Source organism: Odocoileus virginianus, chromosome 30 (genome assembly GCF_023699985.2).
Source record: "Odocoileus virginianus isolate 20LAN1187 ecotype Illinois chromosome 30, Ovbor_1.2, whole genome shotgun sequence".
Lineage (NCBI taxonomy): Eukaryota > Metazoa > Chordata > Mammalia > Artiodactyla > Cervidae > Odocoileus > Odocoileus virginianus.
Genome location: NC_069703.1, coordinates 33,874,009 through 33,896,202, shown reverse-complemented (window position 1 = coordinate 33,896,202; position 22,194 = coordinate 33,874,009). Strand labels below are relative to the sequence as shown.

At 56.1% G+C, this 22,194-nt stretch overlaps 1 protein-coding gene across 6 annotated transcripts in view; it reads right to left on the bottom strand.

Moving 5' to 3' along the window:
* Positions 1 to 20,146: 20,146 nt before the first annotated feature.
* Positions 20,147 to 22,194, bottom strand: part of ZBTB40 (zinc finger and BTB domain containing 40) — a 73,391-nt gene continuing 71,343 nt past the window's right edge. For all 6 annotated transcript variants that reach the window (XM_020874498.2, XM_020874505.2, XM_020874504.2 and 3 more), the window contains one exon: positions 20,147 to 22,183. In XM_020874498.2, the coding sequence (XP_020730157.2) occupies positions 21,989 to 22,183 (195 nt within the window). In that variant the 3' untranslated portion in view covers positions 20,147 to 21,988. The remainder of the gene's footprint in view (positions 22,184 to 22,194) is intronic.

Genomic DNA, 22,194 nt, shown 5'->3' with positions numbered 1-22,194 from the left:
TTCAGCGCCTGCCAAACATGGCCATTTCTGGGGCCAAGGGCCCTCCGCGGGGCTGCCTGCCCAGCAGGCTCCAACCCTGTGCCATAGGCAAGCTCAACCGAGGACCGTCCTATAGCGCTAGGCACAGCGCTGGTGCACAAATGCCAGCCATGCCCTCCTGGGTATGCCTTTCCCAAACATGGTGGGCCCCCTCTCTCATGCTCCCAAGGTCTTCGGGGCTCCGTCTCCCCATCTCAGCCTCGTGACTTTTGCCCTTTCCTGGAGTCGTCTTTCAGCGATCACCAGAAGCAGAGTCCAAGGACTTTGAAAGTTCCTGAGCAGAAAACTGCCTGTCCTTGCTTGTGACAAGACCAGACACAAAGGATTATCTGCAGTGAGGAAGGTCAGATGAGTGGGGGGACAGTAATGGTGGAAAAGTGGGCGGGCCCGGGGCGGGGGGGGGGGGGGGGGGGGGGGAGGCCAGGCCGGAGGAGGGAATGGTGACGGGCCCTCCTCTACCCAGACATCCGGTCACAGGGGCGGGCCAAAGGCTGCTGGGGAAACTAAGTGCCGGCCGTGGGCAAAGGGCAGGCTCCAGACGGAGCTCCAGACCCTGGGGCAGGGACACTGAGGGGCCGGCAGGGGGGCGGTGGGGAAGAGCCCTGGGGAGGAGCCTGAGCGAGCTGCTGTGCTCCTCTGACCACGGAGGTGATCCCCGCAGCTCCTCCTGGGGTAGTTCTGAGTCCACAGGATCCAGGTCCGAGGGGCAGGCTGGCGTGTATGTGTTTGCTGTGATCGAGATGCTGCTTGGTTACCCACGTTTTTGCTCTTGCTGTTATAGTGATGGTGGTTCTTTATCGAGCCGTGCGCTGGCCCTAGTCATGTGATAGCTCATTTAATCCTTGCCACACCGTGTGGGTAAATACTCTCACCCCGCCTGGGCAGTCAGAGGGGCAGGGAGGCGGGGAGGAGCTGAGGAACGGCACGTGGAGGCGGAGTCTGTGCAGAGTCAGGGTCACACCCCCCATCCCCTCACCTCCGGCTCTCTGGCTCTCCGTCATCCTCCCTGCAAGTCCATGGCAGGGGTGATCCCCCGGGGAGGGGTGGGGAGCCTGTGGGGCAGTGGGATCTCAGCCAGCTGAGCCTGGTAGCTGACCCCAGGAGTGTCCGGGGGTCGGGGGCTGGACCCGTGTGGCAGGGCAGGTCTGGGGTGGCCTGGCAGGGAGGAGTCCCCGGGGAGGGTGGCCTGGCCCAAACCCTCCGCCCACCCCTCGGTTTCCAACAGAGATTCGTTTAAGAGCAATGGCCAGCTTGCTCGGCGACTTCAAAGATAGTATTTGATGAGTTTTAGCAGCTTCAGCAAAACTCTAATTTGAATTTCAGGCGCTGGTGTGTGATTTCCTCGGTGACAGCTCCAAGGGAAGCTGGGGCTCGGCTGTCATCCTCTGGGCCCTCTCGCTGGCCGCCCACCTTCCCGGGGAGGAGGGGCGGGAGGAGCCGGGAGCCGGGGCGCCACTGAAGCTCAAGGAGGAGGAGAAGAAGCAAGTGACAGGGAGAGAGGGGGCTGCGGGGAGGGATGAGAGCAGACCCCGAGGGCAGAGAGGGAGGACGGAGAGGCTGGAGGGGCCGAGGGTGAGGCTAGGGGCCCCCGGAGGACACCCCAGACATGCGGGGAAAGATGGGATGGCCCAGAGGGAAAAAGGTGAGTGAAGGGAGAGAGAAAGAGACACAGAGAGAGACGGGGAGGAACAGAGACAGGCCAAGAGCCAGGCTCAGGCAGTGAGCGAGGGAAAGAGGAGGCAGGTGGAGACAAATGCCAGGAGGATGGGGAGGGCGGGAGAGAGAGGGGGAGGATGGACAGATGGACGAGAACACCGGGGAGACACTCTTTGATGAGCATGCGCAGGGCCAGGCCCAGGGACTCTGGGGTCCCAGAGAATGAGACAGGGGAAATTGGGGTTGGCGGTGGGACATGGCTCAGGGTGCTGGGTGGGGCAGGAGAAGAAGGTTCTGTCTCCCAGCCTCCCTTCCCCATCTCCCCCCTGCCCCCCACCGCCCCCACCTTAGCTGAGGGTCTTAGGTCCTGTGTCTCTGGATCCCAGAGTCCAGCTCTGAACCCAACCTCCATTCACTGTCCCGACCCCCAGCAATGGGGCAGCTCACGAGCAGGATGATAATGCCTGGTGCTAAGGCCGTGTGTGGGTCCCAGGTGCATTGTAGCCACCCCCCCCCCCCCCCGCCCCCCAGTGCCCCACGTACTCACACACAGACACTCACGATGGGCAAGAAGGCGCCGGAAAGGGAGAGGCGGAATGAAAGAGGAATCGAGGAGCAAGGGAAAGAGTCCTTTCATGTCTCTGAGCCTCAGTTTCCTCCTCTGGGAAAGCCCAGGATCTGAATTCCCACCTCTCACCCGGCTCTCACCAGGGTAAATGAGATGAGTCGTGTAAAGGGTTTAGCCCAGCACCTGGCTCAACTGAATCTGAGCTGAAGGGGACCCACGCCCTCGGAAAGAGACCCCAGGTTCTGAGATCTGTCTTCCTCGTGATGTCTCCCCTCTGGGGGAGAGGAAGGCGGTGCCCTTCTCCCCTGCGTCCCCTCCTCCCAGGTTGGGTGGGCCTGGGGGGCGTGGGGGAAAGTCTCATAGGGTCGTACATCCTGTCAAGGCCACAAGGACCACCCCCCAGCCTCAGAGCAGAGCTCTGGGTGTCACAGGCCCTGTAGCTGCCATCCAGCCGGGCTCCGGGGAGTCAGGGAGAACAGAGGCTGGGGCAGGATGAGATGAGAACCCCAGCCCAGCACGGGTCGCGGAGGCAGCTGCTGGCCCGTGTGGCACAGAGCACGGGAGGAGCAGGTAGTCTGAACTGAGATGATTTAGTATGAAGAAAATGTCAACTATCTCGTTAGTATTTTTATACTGATTACATGTTAAAATGAGAATATTTTGGATGTTCTGGGTGAAATAAGATGTATGGTTAAATTGAGGCTTCCCTGGTGATCCAGTAGTAAAGAATCTGCCTGCCAATGCAGGGAACACAGCTTCGATCCCCGGGCCAGGAAGATTCCACATGCAAGTCAGCCCATGTGCCTGCAGCTACTGGGGACCTTGAGCCTGGAGCCCATCTCTGCAATAAGAAGAGCCACAGCGGTGGGCGCTCTGCACATCGCGGAGGGAGAGTGGCCCCCGTTCGCCGTGACTAGAGTCTCTGCACAGCACTGAAAACCCGGCACACCCGAAAATAAATGAACTTAAATATATATATGGTTAAATTAATTTCACCTGCTTTTTTTCTTATTCTTTTAACACGGCTACTGTAAAATTTAAAACGGCACCTGTGGGGACATCCCTGGTGGTCCAGTGGCTAAGACTCCGAGCTCCCAAAGCAGGGGGCCCGGGTCCAACCCCTGATCAGGGAACTAGATCCCACAGGCCATGACCAAAGATCCCCCGAGCCACAACTAAGACCAGTGCCACCAAAAAGTTAAATAATGCAAATATTTTTTAAAGGATGACACGTGTGGCTCCTGTTGTATTTCTGTTGGTCTTAGAACAGCTGAGCTGGAAGAACCATTAGCCCTCGTGGTGTAGGTTGGGGATGGGAGTGGGGCTTGCTCCAGGTCGTACAGCCTAAAAGCAGTATCCAGAACTCACCAAGGATGGGGGCAGGCCAGTGGATTAAGGACACCATAGTCGCTGAAGGATGCGCTCATTTAAAAAGGAGAAAAAGGCAAAGGCAAAGCTGAACTCTGGACTCACCCTTCAGTGGTGAAGGCTGCAGGCCTCACACGCTTCAAAAAAGGCAGAGGAGAAGTATTACGAATAGGCCCAGGTCTGGGCCTCAGGACCTCAGAGACCCGCCAGTGGGCTGTGCAGAGAACAAAGGCGAAGCTGGCTGGGGTTGAGGCCAGTCCGTTAGCCTCTCTGATGCCTGCTTCCTTGTTGGTGGCCTAGTGTCTAATGGGTCAGTGGTAAAGAGCCTGCCTGCCAGTCCTGGAGACATGATTTGATCCCTGGTCCAGGATGATCTCCTGGAGAAGGAAATGGCAACCCGCTACAGTATTCCTGCCTGGAGAACCCCGTGGAGCCTGGCGGGCTACAGTCCTTGGGGTTGGACATGAGTTGGACATGACTTAGCAGCTGAACAACAACAGCAAGTCCAAGAGGGTAGTCTTTGTAACCCAATGGGCCTGACCACTGGCTGGCTCTGTCTCCTATCCGAGGCCCTGAGCAAATCACTTGACAACTCTGGGGCACCACTTCCTCTTTGAAAAAACCTCCTCCGTCCAAGGACCGCTGGGAGGGCGGGTGGGTGAGAGATGTGAAGGGCTCCGGCACACAGGCACGGGAAGTATTCATTCGTTCAGCACCTGCCCTGTTGTAGATGCCGGGAATCCAACAGTGAACCAGGAAGTCCAGGTGCCTGCCCCTACGGTGCTTCCCCTGTGTAGGTGAGCAGACAGACCAGTGAGTGGAGACGGTGTAAACATGTAGATGGTGACAGGTGCCGTGGCAACAGCTGACTTGAGGGTGAAGGGCAGAGAGTGACACGGGCCCATTGTTTTAGGCCGTGTGGACGGGTGGTTCTCTGCACGGGTGGCACTCAGCTACTGTGGATATTATTAGAATCTGAGAGCCCTGGTCTTGGAAAGTTCTGCAAAGGCTCTACAGCTCTGGCCCTCCGCCTCCCCGGGGCCCAGTCCTCCTGCAAGGCTGAGATGACAGCTTTGACACTGGACTTCTGGGTTTCAATCCCAGTTCCACCTCCTAGTAGCTGCGTGACCTTGGCTGAGTTCCTATTCCTTCCTCTCTGCCATGGGGATGAGAATACAGGACAAGATTGTGCTGGCCTCCCGGGACGGCCGGTGCAGGGGCTTGGTCCACCTGCAGATGGCGACTCTGGCCCAGGCCTAGCCGGCAAGGTGGACCCCGAGACCGTGGCCCCTGGGGTCAGGACAAGGCAAGGGTGCAACGGAGGCGCGAAGGAGGGTTTCCTGAAAAAGCCGACATCCCAGTCACAGCTCGGGATGTCTTCCAGCGGAAGCAGGAGTCGGCCGGGAGGAAGCGAAGGACAGGCACCCTGGCCTTTGGGACCACGAGCGGAGGCGCAGGGAGCCCATCCTCCCTTCTTGCCGAAGAAGCAGGACAGGCACAGCATTTAGGGGGCTGCTGGCAGTCTGGCAGCCTGGAGAGGGAGGTTGGAGGCCGGCACTTGTGAGTGATGAGTCGTGGAGCGCCCTGTCTGTCCGGCTGAACCGCCGGGACTTCATCTCGGCCACTCTGCGGGTCTGGAGCCAGGGCACAACATGACCCTATCCCCATCATAAGCAGACCCTGCTGACGGTTGAAGGCCTGGGAAGACAGCTCTAGGGCCCTGGGGGCCTTCCCTTTTCTGGCCTGGGATCTCCAGCTGCGTCCGAGGCCATCTCTTCAGCATGTGCCCTGCTTGCAAACGGGGCCCCGGGGAGTGAGGGATCGTGGCTCTTAAACGGACAGCTCAGCGCGCCCAGTGCATCTGGCTCCCTAAACCCACCCCTGTCTGTCTTCTCACCACACGCATGCCTGCGTTCAGCCCATGGGTTCAAATCCCGGCTCCCTCACTTACTATCTGTGTGGCCTTGGGCAAGTGACTAGCTCCTCTGTGCCTCAGTCTTCTCGTCTGTAAAATGGGGAGGAATCTCCTGCTCAGAGCAGTGGGTGCGTGTAAGTAGATGCGTTCATGTGTCTGGGGAGTGTGACTCATGGCTCCTATAGTGCCTCCCTCATCCAGCACCCCTGTGACGTAGGTGGGGGAGAGGCTCTTCTACCTCCCATGTTGGAGGCAAGGAAGCTGAGACCGAGAGGGAGGTGGCCTGTCAGAGGACACTGACTCCGTGTACACCAGGGGCACGGCTGGGACCAGGAGTCAGGTATTTTGGTACCTGGTCTGGAATGTTTTCCAGTACCATCAAGAGTAATATTTTCAAGTTGCCCTGATGGAGCTCTAATGGGAGGACTCCAAGTGTCTCCCAATGATGTTATTTTTGAGTGGAGGCTCTGAAAGCAGGAAATTCTCTGCCTGCACCCCCATCTCCCCAGAGGAATCACTTTACGTGAGCATCTGCTCTCTCTGCCCCCGGGACTGGGAGCTGGGGTCACTAGGCCGCCCTTGCCCAGAGCTGCCTGCTCACCCACGTCCCTGGAGCCTTCCTGGTGCTGGCCCCACCCCCAGCCCTACCCCGGCCCCAGCACAGAGCTTGTCATCGTGTATAACGATTGTCTAGCTTCCCGCCTGTCCCTCACTAGATTGTAGCTGCAGGGAAGAGTCTCTGAGCTTGGTCACCTCTGTCCTCAGCATGAGCACTGAGCCCTATTATTGTCTGCTCCAAACTCTGACTCTCCCTCCCTCTCTTAACCTGGTGCTTCTCACTCTTTTTTCTAGAATTGCTCCCCAAGGAGCCTTTTAAGACATCTTCTCCCCTAATTCTCCATGCTCATGAAATTTTCATACTATAGATACACGTATGTTTGTGTATATACTTTACACATATATGCACTTTATGTAAAAAGGGCAAGATTTTTTCAGCCTCCAGTTGCCAAATATCATCCCCCTTAATTGGGCTTTTCCATTGTCTCAGCGGTAAAAAAAAATTTGCCTGCAATTCAGCAGATGCAGGAGATGTGGGTTTGATCCCTTGGTTGGGAAGACCCCCTGGAGAAGGAAATGGCAACCCAGTCCAGTGTTATTGCTGGGAAAATCCTAAGGATGGAGGAACCTGGCAGGCTACAGCCCATGGGGTGGCAAAGAGTCAGACATGACTTAGTAACTGAGCACATACCCCCTCAACCTTAACCCACGTCACTTGTGATTGCTGTGGCCTGCAAATCACACTTGCTTAATTGACTTAATTGCTTCACCAAGAGTTAATCACTTCTCGGTGGAAGATGTACACTGCAAAGGCAAGGTTAGGGCAATTTTGCTAGGTCATGTGGAAGTAGGAAGGCTACATGAGCCCCAGCCTAGATCCATCCATCCCAGCTGGGGGGCCCAGCTCAGAGGAGGGTGAGGGCAAGTTGTCCTCATGAGGTTATGGGAGATCTGAGTTGGCAGAGCCCTTTGAGATTGTCTGGCCCAAACTCATTTTACCAATGGGGAGACTGAGGCCAAGGAGTGGAAGGCATAGAGAATTTGTGACAAGACTGTGAACCTGTTGAGGAGGAGACATGTCTTCCTAATTCCTGTCTTCCCAGCACCTGACACCATGCCTGACACAGGTTAGATGTACAGGGCCTGGTGGATCAACAGATGAACAGATGGATGGATGGATGGATGAGTGCATGGATAGATGGATGGATGAGTGGATGAATGAATGGGGGGATGGATGGATGAGTGCATGGATAGATGGATGGATGAATGGATGAATGAATGGGGGGATGGATGGATGAGTGGGTGGATGGATGGATGGATGGATGGATGGATGAGTGCATGGATAGATGGATGGATGAATGGATGAATGAATGGGGGGATGGATGGATGAGTGCATGGATAGATGGATGGATGAATGGATGAATGAATGGGGGGATGGATGGATGAGTGGGTGGATGGATGGATGGATGGATGGATGGATGAGTGGATGGATGAGTGGGTGGATGAATGGATGAATGGGTGGATGAATGGATGGGCGGATGGATGGGCAGATGGACAGGTGCACAAAGGGTGGCAGATTGTGACACCTGGGTTTCTGGAAAGCTCTGTTGATGCCAGGTGCCTGCTGGGCCTCAGAAAACAAAATAGGAACGTTGGGCAGGGCGATCACTAAGGCCCCTGACTGCAGACTCATGTTTCAAGTGCGTCCTTGGGTGTTTAACTGAAACCTCAAGATTAACGCGCCCCCAGCTGTGTTACTTCTCTTTCCTCCAAAACCTGCCCCTCGCTCTTCTCCCCTCCACAGCCTATGGCGACTTCATGCTCCCACTTTTATACCAAGCTTGGGAATCATTCCTGAGTCTTCTCTTTTTCCTCAGATCCCACGTCTAATCCATCAGCAAACCCTATGTGCGCCCTGTCAGCATCTGACCACCCCTCACCAGCGCCCTGGTCCAGGCCCTCATCATTTTCCTGCTCGGCTAACAAATGAGCCACTCAGAAACTTATTTAGGTTGCAGCCTCATTTTAATTTTTAATCTTTATGAAATTCTTCTGTGATGAGATACTGCAATAACCCCTAAGTAATCTCCCAGCACCCACTCTCTCTCCCTATATTTATTCTCTACACAGCAGCCGCAGCACTCACTCAAAACCCGCCACTGGGCCAAACCCTCACAAGGCCAAGGAAGGTCCTAGGTAATCTGGCCTGACTACTTTTCTTTCTTTTAATAGTTACTTTTATTTTTTTATTGGGCTGAGAGGGTCTTAGTTGCGGCACACGGGATCTTCGATCCTCACCGCAGCATGTGGGATCTAGTTCCCTGACCGGGGATTGAATTGGGACCCCCTGCACTGGGAGTGTGGAGTCTCAGACACTGGACCACCAGGGGGGTCCCCCTGAGTACTTCTCTAACTGGATCTCCTCCTAGGCTCTCCCTGGCCCACCCTGCTCCAGCCACACTGGCCTCCCCTGCACTCCTCACACCAGCCACATGCACGCGCCTCAGGGTTCCTGCACAAGCTGTTTCCACTGCTGGGGAAGCTCTCCTGGAGACACTGATATTCACATGGCCAGGCCGTGGAAGTCATCAGGTCTTTGCTGGAGTCACTTAATAAGTGAGGCTTTTTCCAGCCTCCTACCTACACCCCTGCCAGGCCCCTCTGTCCCCTGTCAATATAATCATTCTCTCTTTTTAAAAAATTTTATTTTGTTTATTGTCCTCTCGGATACTCAACATTATCCAGCAGGCTATTGACTCACGTATAGTCTCTCCTACTAAAATATGAGCTCCATGAGAGCAGGGATTTCATTCTGTTCTATTCACTGCAGTATCTATAGCACCTAGAACCCTGTCTTGGCCACAGTGAGTTTGATAGATGCCCGTCGTTGAATGAATGGATTCTAGGTAAGTGGTGTGAGGGGGCGTGGCAGGGGACCAGGACTGTCTTGGGAGCCTTCGGCATCACCTTTGGTTTTTTCGCTCCTTCACTTGCCCCTCTGCCCCATTCACTCAGCAGAGGCACAGGGCTCCATGGAGAGTTAAGCCATGAACACAGATACTACATAATTTCACTAATTCCACTTCCAGTTGGTGATGGAGAGGGAAGCCTGGTGTGCTGCAGTCCATGGGGTCGCCAAGAGTCAGACACAACGGAGCAACTGAACTGATGATAAACCTAGACTACCCAGTCAGAGGCAGGGAGTGGAATGTTGGTGTCCAGGAGGAGGGGGACCAAGGGGTGATGCTCACAGGGATGGGGCTGCCTTCAAGGGTGATGAAAATATTCAGTGGGAAGAGAGTTTCAGTGCGAAGTGGCAAGAAGGTGCTGGAGATGAACAGCGGTGATGGTCGCACACAACAATGTGAGTGCAGTTAATGCCCCTGAACTATACGCTCACAAATGGCTACGAAGGTAAATGTCATATTTATTTTGCCACAAAGTGAAAGTGAAGTCGCTCAGTCATGTCTGACTCTTCCCGACCCCATCGACTGTAGCCCACCAGGCTGCTCCATCCATGGCATTTTCCAGGCAAGAACACTGGAGTGGGTTGCCATTTCCTTCTCCAGAGGATCTTCCAGACCCAGGGATGGAACCCTGGTCTCCTGCATTGTAGGCAGACGCTTTACCGTCTGAGCCACCAGGGAAGTCTACAAAAAAAAAATAAAGTAAAAAGAGAAGGCGTGAACACATGTTATCACGTGCTTTAATATTGTGGGTCATATAAGGGATCAGAGAAGTCCAGAGGCCAACCCTTTTGGCTGGGGTGACTGGCGGAGACTTTCTAGAGTGGGAGTCACTCGGGCTGGTCCTTGAAGGATGGGGAGAAGCCGGGTGGAAAAGGCTGGGGGCATGGGTGGGTGATGGGGCCGGCCTGGGCCTGGAGGTGAGTTTGGCCTGGAGTATCTGTGCTTGGCTGGGGTCCATGGGCCCCATGCTGGGAGCCTTGAATCCCTGTCCCCTCTCAGGGCCTGGGCGTGAGCCCCTGAGACGGCCTGTGGGGAGCCTCTGACCTGGAGATGGGGGCAGTCTGTGGGAGGCAGGAATCCCTTCTTCTCAGGCCGCCTGATGGCTGGGTTAAGGAAGCCCCTTGTAAACCTGGGTTTCTGGTCTCCACCGCCCAGCCCCTCAGGCCTCTCCCTATCACTACAAAAGCCGCAGCCTAACCAAGGGCGGCGGTGGAACTCCTAGCAGGCACTCCCTCTGCTCTTAACCCTGGGCATCAGAGTCCCGGCTGTGATTCACAGCCTCGTCCTGCAACAGCTGAACTTTCTAGGGTCAGGGGCCGGGGAAGCTAATAACCACTCACTTAGTCCCTTTTCTGCCGGGCACGTAAAGGCCTTCACGTGGGTTATTTTATAATCCTAAGAGGCAGGCAAGGACTATTATCCTCCCCATTTCATGTGAAGTGAAGTGAAGTGAAAGTTGCTCAGTCGTGTCCGACTCTTTGCCACCCCATGCACTATACAGTCCATGGAATTCTCCAGGCCAGAATACTGGAGTGCCTGTCCCTTCTCCAGCGGATCTTCCTGACCCAGGAATCAAACCAGTGTCTCCTACTTTGCAAGTGGATTCTTTACCAACTGAGCTATGAGGGAAGCCTCCATTTCATAGATGAGGAGAATAAGGCCTGAGAGGTTATGGGGTTTGCCCAGAGAACTGGGCAATGGCAGGGCTGACCTTTGGCCACGTGACCCCACAGGCCTGACCACTCAGCTCTGGGGCGACCCTTGGCCCAGGGCTCGCTTCAGACCATGGCTTGCAGGGCCAGTGTGCTAACATCCCCCTCCCCTCCAGGGGGTAGCTGCTCCCCACAAGCTCCAGGAAGGCCTGGAGGCTGTTGTCACCTGTCCCGCCAGCTCCTCCCAGCTGTGCAGGTGGTGGGCATGGCCCCCACTGGGGAGGGAGGAGGCGGGACTGGACCGGATGGAGGGCACCTTGGGAGGCTCTCTTTGGCACAGCTCTGAGCACCTGTGCCAGCATCTTGGCCCGAAGGGGGCGCGTTCCTCTCCCCCTTAAGGACCGGGAATTCCTCCAGCATCTCTTCCTTGAGAGTGGGGCGATGAGGCACTGCTGGGTGCTGTGTGAGCCCCTATGAAGCCCACCAGCGGCGGCCCGGCCCCCTTGCCACGTGGCAGCCTCGTGACTGGCCCAGGCCTCCATCTGCAGGGGTAGTGCCAGCCCAGGTGAGGAGCCAGAGGCTCAGAGACAACTCACACGACGTGGACGTAGCAGAGTCGGGCCCCGAGTCCTGATTTCTCCATTGCCCGTGCTCTATAAGGAGTCACAGAATGTTGCAGAAGGCCCTTAGAGGTCATCTAACCCACTCACTGGGGTTGGGGCAGAGGAGACCTGGCCAAGGTCACACGGCTCGTGAGTGACAATGAATTTAGTTTTCCCACGACTCTCATTATAGACATGCTGGCCTGCTGCCACAAATCTTGCTAGTTCCAAGATAAACAAAACTCGCATTTGAGATTGTGGTAGGCTTTTTAAAAAACGTGTTTGAGGCAAGTGCTTTCTACCGCAATAGGAGACACACAAAGGGTATGTGTCCCCAAGCACACACCACTCCAGGGTGGACGGTGGCTGGTGCCCAGGCGGCGTGCTCAGGGCCATGTCTTCTCAAGGAACGGAAAGGCAGGGGGCTTCTTGGCTGCCTCCGTGGCACCCTCTAAGTTCAGTTCAGCTCTGGTGTGGAGCTGGAGAGAAACAGGAGCAAGAATTGGGCATTGTGTATTCATACCAGTGTGACTTTTCCAGCAAGAGATCACCCAGCTTGGATGAGTTTCTCCACCCTTTGGAGCATCCACATACTTATTCATCGGTAAAATGCAATGGCAGTACCGTCACCATAGAGGACGTACCAGGGTCAGTCACCGGGGCGGTGGAGCCCCTGGTACCATAAATAAAAAGGATGAGGATGAAGACGGGGCGGGCGCAGAGCAGTGGAGACACTACAAGCATGAAGCAGGGAAGCCTTACCAAAGGAAGCTAGGTGTTCCGAACCTCGAGGCCCGTGTTAACCACTCGCTCACTGCACTTCCCTCCTGACAGGCGGGGGAAGGTGGTGGGTTTTGGAGTCTGACGGACCTGGTTTGAGTACAGGTTCACCCACTTCCTGTGCAGTGATCACCTCTGAGCCTCCACCCTGTTCTCTGCCATATAGACGACAGCCACTAGCTGCAGACAACCATTTAAAATTTTAAATCTGGCTTCTCGGCCACACTGGCCACGTTTCAAGTGCTCAAAGCCACATCTGACGGTGGCCCCACATGGGACGGTGCAGGATAGACCACTCTGTCATCAGAGAGTCCTGTCGGAGGGGCTCACCTGTGACCTCACTGGGTGGGTGCACGCCTGGCCGGGCCAGGGCAGAGGGCGGTAACGGACGCTCAGCCTGCCCCTCCTTGGGGGCTCCAGCTGAGACCGAAGTCCCCTCCCCCACCTGGCCTCAGGTGTGCCCTTCCTTGCAAAGTGAAGGTAGTGCCGGGTCCAGCTGCTCTGACTGCATTTCTGCCACTGACTTCCCAAGGGACCGAGTGACGTCACCTCCCGGAACCTCAGTTTCTTCATCTGCAAAAAAAACCTTCAAGCCCTTCCAGCCTCAGAGCAATGCTGCCCAGAGTCAAGCAAGCAAATGACTGCAAGTCATGAAGTCACGGGGGGGACCAGAGAGTCACAGGGCAGCGTGGCGAGGTGGGCAAAGCCTCCAGCTGGTGTCCAAGCCATCTCACTAGCTGAGGACCCTCGGGTCCTCAGAGGAGGCTGCATCTGAATTCCTTCACTGGAAAAGGGTCACCGTGAAGATACTGACTCTACACTTCCACGTTACCGTGAGGATCGGTGACGCAAATGGAAGTGATCTGAGAGCAGCAGAGTGCTCCTCAAGTGTAAGGTGTTATGGGCCCGCTGCTCCTGCACAACATGCTGGAGGCCCCGTCTCTGGGCCAAGGACCTGCCACCTCTTTGCCTTTCTGTGCTCCCTGCCCCTCCCCTCTATTTACCCCCCACCCCCCACCCCAGGACTCTCCTGCTCCAAGCTGAGAGACCAGGCTGGCACAGAAATGGGTCAAGACGACCTATTCTGCTGATGCCAGGACAAGACAGCAAGCCCACTGGGGCCACAGGCCAGGTTCTATCCAGGACGTCTGCTTTCCCCTGCGACCGCCCCTTGGGCTGTAGGATCTCGCTCCAGGTGGCCCCGGGGTGCAGCAGGGAGCAGCGTCAGGAGCACAGTTCCCGGCGTCCGGACCCCAGGCCTGGGCTTGCCGCTCGCCAGTCTTACAGCAGGTGCTCCCTGGACGCCAGACATCAAGGAAACGGGGGGATGGAGAGACACCAAGGCTGGGCCCTGCCCTCCGGGGACTCTGTCCGGCTGGCCCTCTTTTTCACCTTCCACTCCCCCACAGAAGTCTACCCTACCTGAGCTTTGGAAGCAGCCAGTGGGATCTCCGCACTGAGGCAAGGCCTGCCTGGGGCTTTGGGTCCCTTGATGAATGGGGTCATTTTTATGGAGCACTTCCTACGTACCATGACCTATGCGTGCACGCAAAGCCACTCCAGTCATGACTGCCTCTTTGCAACCCTGTGGACTGGAGCCCATCAGGCTCCTCTGTCCCTGGGATTCTCCAGGCAAGAATACTGGAGTGGGTTGCCACGCCCTCCTCCAGGGGATCGTATCAAATGCAGGGATCGAACCGGTATCTCTGACGTCTCCTGCATTGGCATGTGGGTTCGTTACCACTAGCAACATCTGAATTTCACAGGTGTTCCTTTTAATCTCCACGATTACCCTGAGATTTTCATTACCTCCAGTTTACAGAGAAGAAAAACAATCAGGTAAAGACACGCAAACATGCCCAAAGCACACACCTAACAGGGGACCAGGCAGGGATCTGAACTCGGATCTGAGTAACTCTACAGCGGCCTCTGAACCGCTGCATGCTCTATTGTCTCCTGATCCTGTGTCCTCCAAAAAAAGCACTGCTGTTCTAGGAAACACTGTTTCCTTCAGGATCCCAGGATAAGAGTAGAGATGGGGAAGGCAGAGAGGCTGTGATGCTTCCCTGAGCTGCCTGGGGGAGAAGCACCCTCACACACTCGTGCCCGACCCCAAGCTGGGCTCAGTGGGAGCTCAGACAGCACCTGGACAGTCCTCTGATTTGAAGGAAGGGCGCTGGACGGGCCATCAAGGGCCCACTGAGCTGGTGACCCTGTGAGAGGCAGCAGGGGCCCCTCCAAGTGACAGTTCTTAGACCACAAATGATCTAGTCCCAAGACAAGGCAAAGGGTGTGACTCCTATTGCTACCGGACACATTTCCAGCTGATATAAGCAGAGTTTCTGGCCTGGTTGGCTGTCTCAGGCAGGAGAGACGGGGGGGGAGGTCAAGGAGGAAGCAGGTCAGGGGATGCGGTAGGTCTACGACCGTCCAGGTGGCCCTGACCAGTGGCCCAAGGACTGAGAAGTTGGCTGCCCAGGTATCTTCTGGCTAACTGGGTATCAAGCAGGAAATGCCTGGATGTAGCCTGGTGTTAAAGAGTGAACTCCGGGCGGCCTGGGTGGGAGCGGGGTTTGGGGGAGAACGGACACATGTATATGTATGGCTGAGTCCCTTCGCTGCCCGCCTGACCTATCACAGCATTGTTAATCGGCTATACCCCAGCACAAATTAAAAGTTAAAAAAAAAAAAGGATCGAGGTCTGGAGTCAGGCAGCCTGGATCACATCCCAGCTGAGCTGCTCACTGGCCATGTACCCAAGTGGCTTTCCCGGGCGGGTTTCCTCACCTGAAATGTGGGTAAGAACAGCACCTATATCATGGTGCCGGTGAAATAAAAATTACATAAAGCTCTTCATCCAGAGTACAACATGTGCTAAGCACTTAATAACACTAATTATTAATTATGAGAGCATTTCTTGAAAATATTAATCACCCCCACCAGTGAAAAAGACAAAACTAAGAAAGAGAGAGAGAGAAAGGAACACAGCGTTTACAGGTGTTTAGGTGTTTAGGTTGCGAGTCTGCACTGGCATGGGGTTCTTGGTACTTATGTCTCATCCGCAGTCCTTGCCTGGCCAGCCAGGTTAGCAGTCCCATCGGGGCAGGCCTCACACACTGTCTTAGCCTGTTGTTGCTGTTGTCCAGTCGTGTTGACTAAGCCGTGTCTGACTCTTTGAGACCCCACGGACTGCAGCAAGCCAGGCTCCCCTATCCTTCACTATCCCCTGGAGTTTGCTCAAACTCACGGTCCACTGAGTCAGTGATGTTATTTAACCATCTCATCCTCTGCCATCCCCCTTTCTCCTCCTGCCCTCAATCTTTCCCAGCATCAAGATCTGGGTCCTGGGTCTTCGCATCAGGTGGCCCAAGTATTGGAGCTTCAGCTTCAGCATCAGTCCTTCCGATGAATATGCAGGATTAATTTCCTTTAGGATGGACCGGTTTGATCTCCTTGCTGTATTAACCTGATCTACCCTCAGCCTCCACAGTGTTGGGCATGAGACCATGTACATGATAGGACCCCACAGGCTCCAGAACTTCAGCTCAAAAGGACACTTGCTGTGCCAGCCTGTGTGTGTGTGTGTGAACAAAAAGGATAATGCACAGTTCTTGCCCTTGAAAGGGTCACAGTTTAGCAAGGGAGGCTCTCGAGTCATCCTGTGACAACCTAACAGCCCCATACTCCCAAGCCCACGCGCTCCTACCTGACATCTCTCTCACCCCCACAGTCCTGTGTGCACATGCGTCCCCCTGGCTCCCTAGGCTCAGAGGCAGCTCTGGCTCTGGCCGGTCTGGAAATGTGGGCTTTGGTCTGAACCCTGCATGGACCACAGAGGTTTCAAAATGGAGTGAAAAGATGTTTGGTCCTGGGTCAGCCCCGTGGGTCCGCTTCCCCACCCCTTGTCTGTTTTTATCAGACCCTCCTGATGGCAGGTCTGTGAAATCTCTCCTGGAGGGGTACTGTGGGTCCCTGGACTGACCTTGTCCTGATGTGTTTGATCAGCTGTTTCTGGCCTGCGCTGGGGGAACTGGTGCACGCAGAGCCGGCAGGAGTGGTGTTTGATCAGAGCAGCTGGGGAGCTCCGGGCTGGGCGAGCTGCTGTCAGCCTTCTGCCCAGCTCTTCTCGGAGGACAGAGAGAGGAGGATGTCCTGATGGACCCGCCCATGGGTAACTGGGGGGCCCTGCTCGCTAGCAATGGGGAGAGGCGGAAGGTGAGTCCTGCCCGAGGGTGTGAGGGCAACTGGAGGAGCTCTGCGGGTCCCTGGCTGGGCAGGAGGGGCACCCGCCAAACCCCCAAAGCTCGCCGTCTGGTGCCAGGCATGTGGGAAATACAAGTGTCCAGTGGGCGCGGGACCCACGCTCTGGTAGCACCAGGTGACAGAGCAGAAGGCAGGGCAGACGCACAAGGCCTGGCGAGCATTCACAAGAAGCTGAGCTCGTCCCCCGCACCAACCCCCCCAAGCATGTCCTGGATCCTCTCTTCTCAGTGAAGCCGTGAGTCCTGGAGTGCTTCCCAACAAAGGTCTAGGACAAGGCATGTGGAGCCCTAAGTTCTTTCTTTTTTACCCAAACGCGTGCCTGAGTACTGGCTCGTGGAAGGGAAGATGAACAATGAATCTGAGAGCTCCAGAGGCAAGGCGGGACGGCTGGACACCATCGCATCCTTGGTGTTTCCGCTTCCCGCCCTCTCGCTGGATGTGTGCCCACCAGATCGCCAGTCTGTGCCCTTTCTCGGACGGGACCCCTAGGGCCGCGGGGCCAAGCAGCTCCGAGAATCCCGGCTCCTTCCTGGGAGGTCCTGTGCCCCTCTTATCGCTGTCCACCCCGGCCTGAGACAGAGGCTCTGGATTGCTTATAGTGCGGCCTGGGGAACTCCACGGGACCTTCTGGGTCTGGGTCTGGGGCTCCCCTGCCCTCTGCTCCAGGCCCTCATCTTAGGGCATTTCCTGCTTTCTCTGCCCTCTTCCCTCAGGTTCAAGTACTAGAATCAGGAACAGGCGTCATACGTTGGGCATTTTACAGATGTTGATCCTCCGCCTCACAGCCGTCGTCAGGAATGACTCGCCAGAGATCACGGTCAGATAGGAGGTGGGCTGGGAAGCTGCACCTTGGCTCTGCTTCCAGCAGCCGACCCCCGGCCCAGACTGGAGATAACCACACCGCCGGGGAATCGCCCAGCCACTCTCCTCCCTCTGCTCAACCACTCCTGACCCAGAGCAGCACTTCACCTCTGCATGCGCTCACCTTCACGGCCAGGGCCCAGGATCACTGCTCCAGACATGACCGATGGCTCCAGCCCCTCTCCCCAAACACACTGCTCAGGCAGAAAGGCCGACGTCCTAGAGGCCTCGTGGGCTCTGGGCAGGGGTCAGGACTGTCCCAGACGTGAGCAGAGCCACCCCCAGCCCCGCCTCGGGGCGGACCTGAGCTTGGGGGGGGGGGTATGATGCCCCCGCCTTCCCCGCAGGACTCTCACTGCGGAAACTGTGAACATCCTGCCCGCGTGGCTACCTCTCGTTTCCGTGTTGGCTGCCAGCAACGTGACATTTTCAGCTGTTCACCACAAAAGGTTTCTGCTTATTTCACAGTTATCTGCTCAGCACTTTGCGCTTTGGGGGCAGTTGAGGTTCAAGAGATAAATGGAAAGTGGTGGGTGTTCTCAAGATCCCCAAGGATGCAGAGAGAGAGGGGAAGAGGTGAGACGTGCAGAGGGGCAGGAATGAAAGCTCTCCCCAGCACTGGAAAATGTAGGGAACGGCTGACCTGCATGTGAAGGACTTATTAATAACAACTACAATTTTCAACACCAAGTTCATTAAATCCAGGCTTTTAATTAGAACAATTCTGTGGGGTAAATACAATAATTTCCTCTATTTGTGAATGAGAGCTGGGAGGAGGGAGTTTAGAAAGGATAAGGCTTTCACCAAGGTCACAGGCATAAAGTGACAGTGCTGGGATGCGCCGCGGTGGGTCTCTGAAACCCGGACACCATGCCTGCTCCCTGGGAGCGAGGGACAGGAAAAGGAGACTCCACCGGACAGGCGGGTCCTGGCCGTCCCCAGGCCGTGCTCACATAGTCCGCAGGGTCAAGAGCCCCTGGGAAAGCAGGCCTGTCCAGCCTGCTCCCATCTGACAGCTGCCCACAACCACAGAGAACACGGGTCTGCATCATCACAGTCCATTTGAAACTCACACAGCATAATTCTTTCCAAAGTATGTATTTTATTTATATAGAGTAGTTCAAGTTGAATGCGAATTAATGGTCTGTAATCCAGTTTCAACAGCACCCTGTGCTGGCTAGCTGCCCTCACCACGGGTGGTAGCCAGTGTGGCTGGCCTTTGTTAGGGATGTGATTAAACATTTCCCGATTGGGAAGAAATCTAAATTAGCCCAGGGGATATATTTTTTTTTTTTCTTTCTTCCAACAATGTCATCCCCAAAGCACAACGTCCTCTCCCTTCCCCCCAGGCCGAGTTCGAGGGGAGCAACTTTCTGACTTCTTTCTGGCTGTGCTGCTGAGCTTTGGGCCCAAGTCCTACCAGCCCCAAGGTTTTCCATGGCCACAAGACCCCAGATCATTCTTTCGTGCCCACTTTCTCCCTGACTCCCCAGAACCCGGGAAAACGCTGGGCCCAGTGGAGCTGGGCAGAGGCTGCTCAAGCCCTCCTCTGACGAAAGCACCCCAGGATTTTCTCCACCGCTGCCCAACTGTCTACCCCAATTTCAGAGATACCGCTTGTCTCCTGGAACCATTCTGTGTAAGGCGCGCGGATCCTCCAACCCTTGGTCCACTCGTAGATCTCAGGGACGTGAGATATAAACACCGCCCCCTGCCCCCCCCCAGTACTAATATGTAGTTAGCCTATGGTGGCGGCAGCGTCGCCTGGGATAGAGAAGCTCGGGCCCGTCCCATCTTTCTCCTTGGGGCAAGTTACACCACGGGCAGAGAACGGGCTCCTCGTCCCCCTGTGTGCCTGTGTCTGAGGGTCTCCTTTGCCCTCAGCCCGCGACTCTCGGGGCTCTTTCCGGGGGATGACGCTGAGGACACTCCGTGGTTGGTGTGGGCGAGTCAGACAGCTTCCTCAGAGAGGACCTGAACCACCAGCGGAACCCTGCTCTCACACCAGAGATTGTGGTACTTCCTGGGCTCAGCGTTTCCCAAACATACAGCTTCAGAGACAGAAGAGAGAGGCCTTATAAAATAAACAAGTACACACCGCTGCCTCCGCCCGCTCCCTTTCGGCCTCTGTTCACACACTTGCCCAGGCCCATCTTCCCAGGGCGATCCTTGCTCCTGAGTGTCTGGCTGCCTCACTCACCTGGGATGAGCAAATGCTTTTCCATCACAGATCCCCCACTGTTCCCATGGAATCAGACTCCAGCCTGGAATTTGCCTGCCCTCTCCTCCTGACCAGGCGTTTCACGAGCTCTGGCATCAGCGAAGGAGGCTGGGGGGGGCAGGGGCGGGCGGGGGTCTCACGAATAAATCCAAGTGTTCCAAGAAAGCCCACAGACTCTCGGGTACCATGGCCAGTGCCCCAAGGTTCAGCCCCGAGACTGTCGGGGCAGTGACATGGCAGCAAAGGCCACGAGTGCCACATGAGAGCCAGTGAAGTGGACAAAGCAACCCGGGTAACAGCGTCCCCCCTGGCAGCAGTTCAGAGTCTCTTGGGCAGACGGAACTAGAAGTCTGCCTACAGTGGAATCCACGCTTGGGAATCTCCAGGGAGCAACGGTGTAAAAATCACAATTGATGTGGCATCTCACAGAGGTCCATTTGGAGCAGAAACGAAGACTCAGGGTGGACCTTCCCCTAACGCCGACCAGAACCAACACAGGCCTCATGCTCCCCTTGGCTATGCCGGGGCTCAGAGTGCAGCTGGCGGCAAGCCCCGCTTCCCTGCCTGCTCTCAGCAAAGTGAGCTGCAGGTCCGGCGATTCTGAGGCAAAGGAGCGTCCTGCCTCCATCCGGGTCTCTGCCCGAAACCTGAGAGAAGGGTGTCTCAGTACTTGAAAAGGATCGGAAAGTTGGGGTGAAAGTTTATAGCTTTCTTTATTCAGAAGACTTTTTTTAAAAGAAAAAAAAATCACTTTCCCCTACAGGTCCTCAGTCATTAATTTTTAAATTTTTCCTTTTTTGGCTGGAAGAAGTTTTGATGACGCGGCGATTCCCAAGTACTCCTGCCTTCTTATCTGCCGGGCTTGGCCTCCACACCCTGCGGGCTGGATAGCTCCGTCCTTTCAGTGGGGTTTTATCTGGTGCCAAGAGGAGCTTCGGTGTCACCTCGTCATTTGCTGATCAAGAGCAGTCCTGGTCTGACAGCTCACGGGGCTGAGAAACCTTAAGATAGAGACAGCCCTGGCAGAAGCAGCGAGGGCCTCACAGGGAGGCCAAGTCTTAAAGGTTTGAGCACCATCTTCTGGTCAGTCATTGGCCTTTGAAAACTTCATTTACTTCCTAAAGGGAAGATCCCTGAACTGACAAGCTCAAGCGATTTGCACAGAAAATGAGCACGCGGCTGGAGGTGGGAGTGAGCTGCAGAGCTGCCTGCAGAGAGCGGGCTGGTGGTAAGGGCCATACTGTGGCCCGTCCAGCAAAGTGTGATGGCGATAAAAGGACTGACCTCAGTGACTCGAATCGACCCCCTCCCCTGCTGGTGCCTGGTGATGTGAAATGTGCTGAGAGAGAAGGGGTGGCCTTGTCTTCAGGCGGCCTATATCGTGAGGGTGAGGGATCAGACAGGGGCTTAGCTGCACAAGATGGCAGGGAGCCGTGCTAGGCGTGGACACGCTGCCCTCGCAGACGTCAACCTTCTGGCATCAAGGAAAGGAAGATAAATGCTAGCCATTCCCTCCAAACGGCGGGAACCTATATCCATCTAATTGCACTTCATAATGGATTCCATAAACCATTAATTATCAGATTATATTTTGGGAACTGAAGACAAAAAAAAAAAGCTTTGTGAAGTTACAGACTCCAGAGGCCCGCTGGCCAGCACTCCCCGTGGCGGCTGGGAAGGCAGGGGAGACGGGGCAGGGGGAGGAGTCAGGGGGTGCGGGTACCACACCCCCTGGTCCCATGTGCACCAGGGGGCGGGGGCCAAGGCCTCCAGGTTGGGTGGAAGCATGAGGCTTTGATTAAGGAAAGGGGATAAGGACACCCCAGAAACACTGTGGGAACCAGCCTCCGGTACAAACCACCGCAAGGAGTTTCCGGGAGGGCAGGCCTGGTTTGCAGCTACGTGGCCTCACAGCGGACACCCCCACGGCCATGGGAAGGGCCGATGGAACCGACAGGGTGGGCCTCGGCCTAGAAACGAGGCCTTCCTGATGGGCATGCTGCTACTGGTCCTACCGCCGCCGTGCAGGGGCTGGGAGGACGCCAGACTTGAGGAAAGGGATTCCTGCATGGTCTGACGGTGCGGCTCTCTCCCTTCTCAACGGCCAGAAGGCACTGGCAGTGTGTGCTGGCCCACCCCGCAGGCCACGGCCCCGCCTGGAGCAGCCACTCCACACACTGAGGGCTGCCGGCACATCACACCTGTCCCTCTGGTCACCGGCCCTTACCCCACTGCTCCTTCAGGCTGTTTCAGAAGCCACACTCCGCTTGGGGGTAGACAGGGTCACAGAGGCTGCCGCAAGAGGCCTGTGGGGAACGGGCCTGCCGGCCACGGGGGGCGGTCGTGTTGGCTGCCAGTGACTCAGATGCTGGTTTTATGAGAACAGCCATGCTTCTGCCTCTTTCCCAAGGGAGACCACTTAGGTTGGTGCGAAGCTAAGATGCTCAATACCATGCCAGGGAGGAAGGGCAACAGGCAAGTGTGGAGCTTTTCCTCCACTGCACACACAGGACCCCCCCCCACCATGAGCAGCCACTCATTTGGCCTCCCCACAGATCAGGGTCACGGTCCCGTCCAGCAAGTCCTCCACGGTCACGGCCACGAGCTCAGAGCTGGTCTGGGCTGTCTGTGAATCCGGCAACGTCACGAACACCTGTGAGCCAGCAAGCTGGGTCTCCTCCAACGTGATCACCTGCTCCGTCGGGGCCACCGGCTCTGGGGTCTGGATCACCTGAAAGGGAA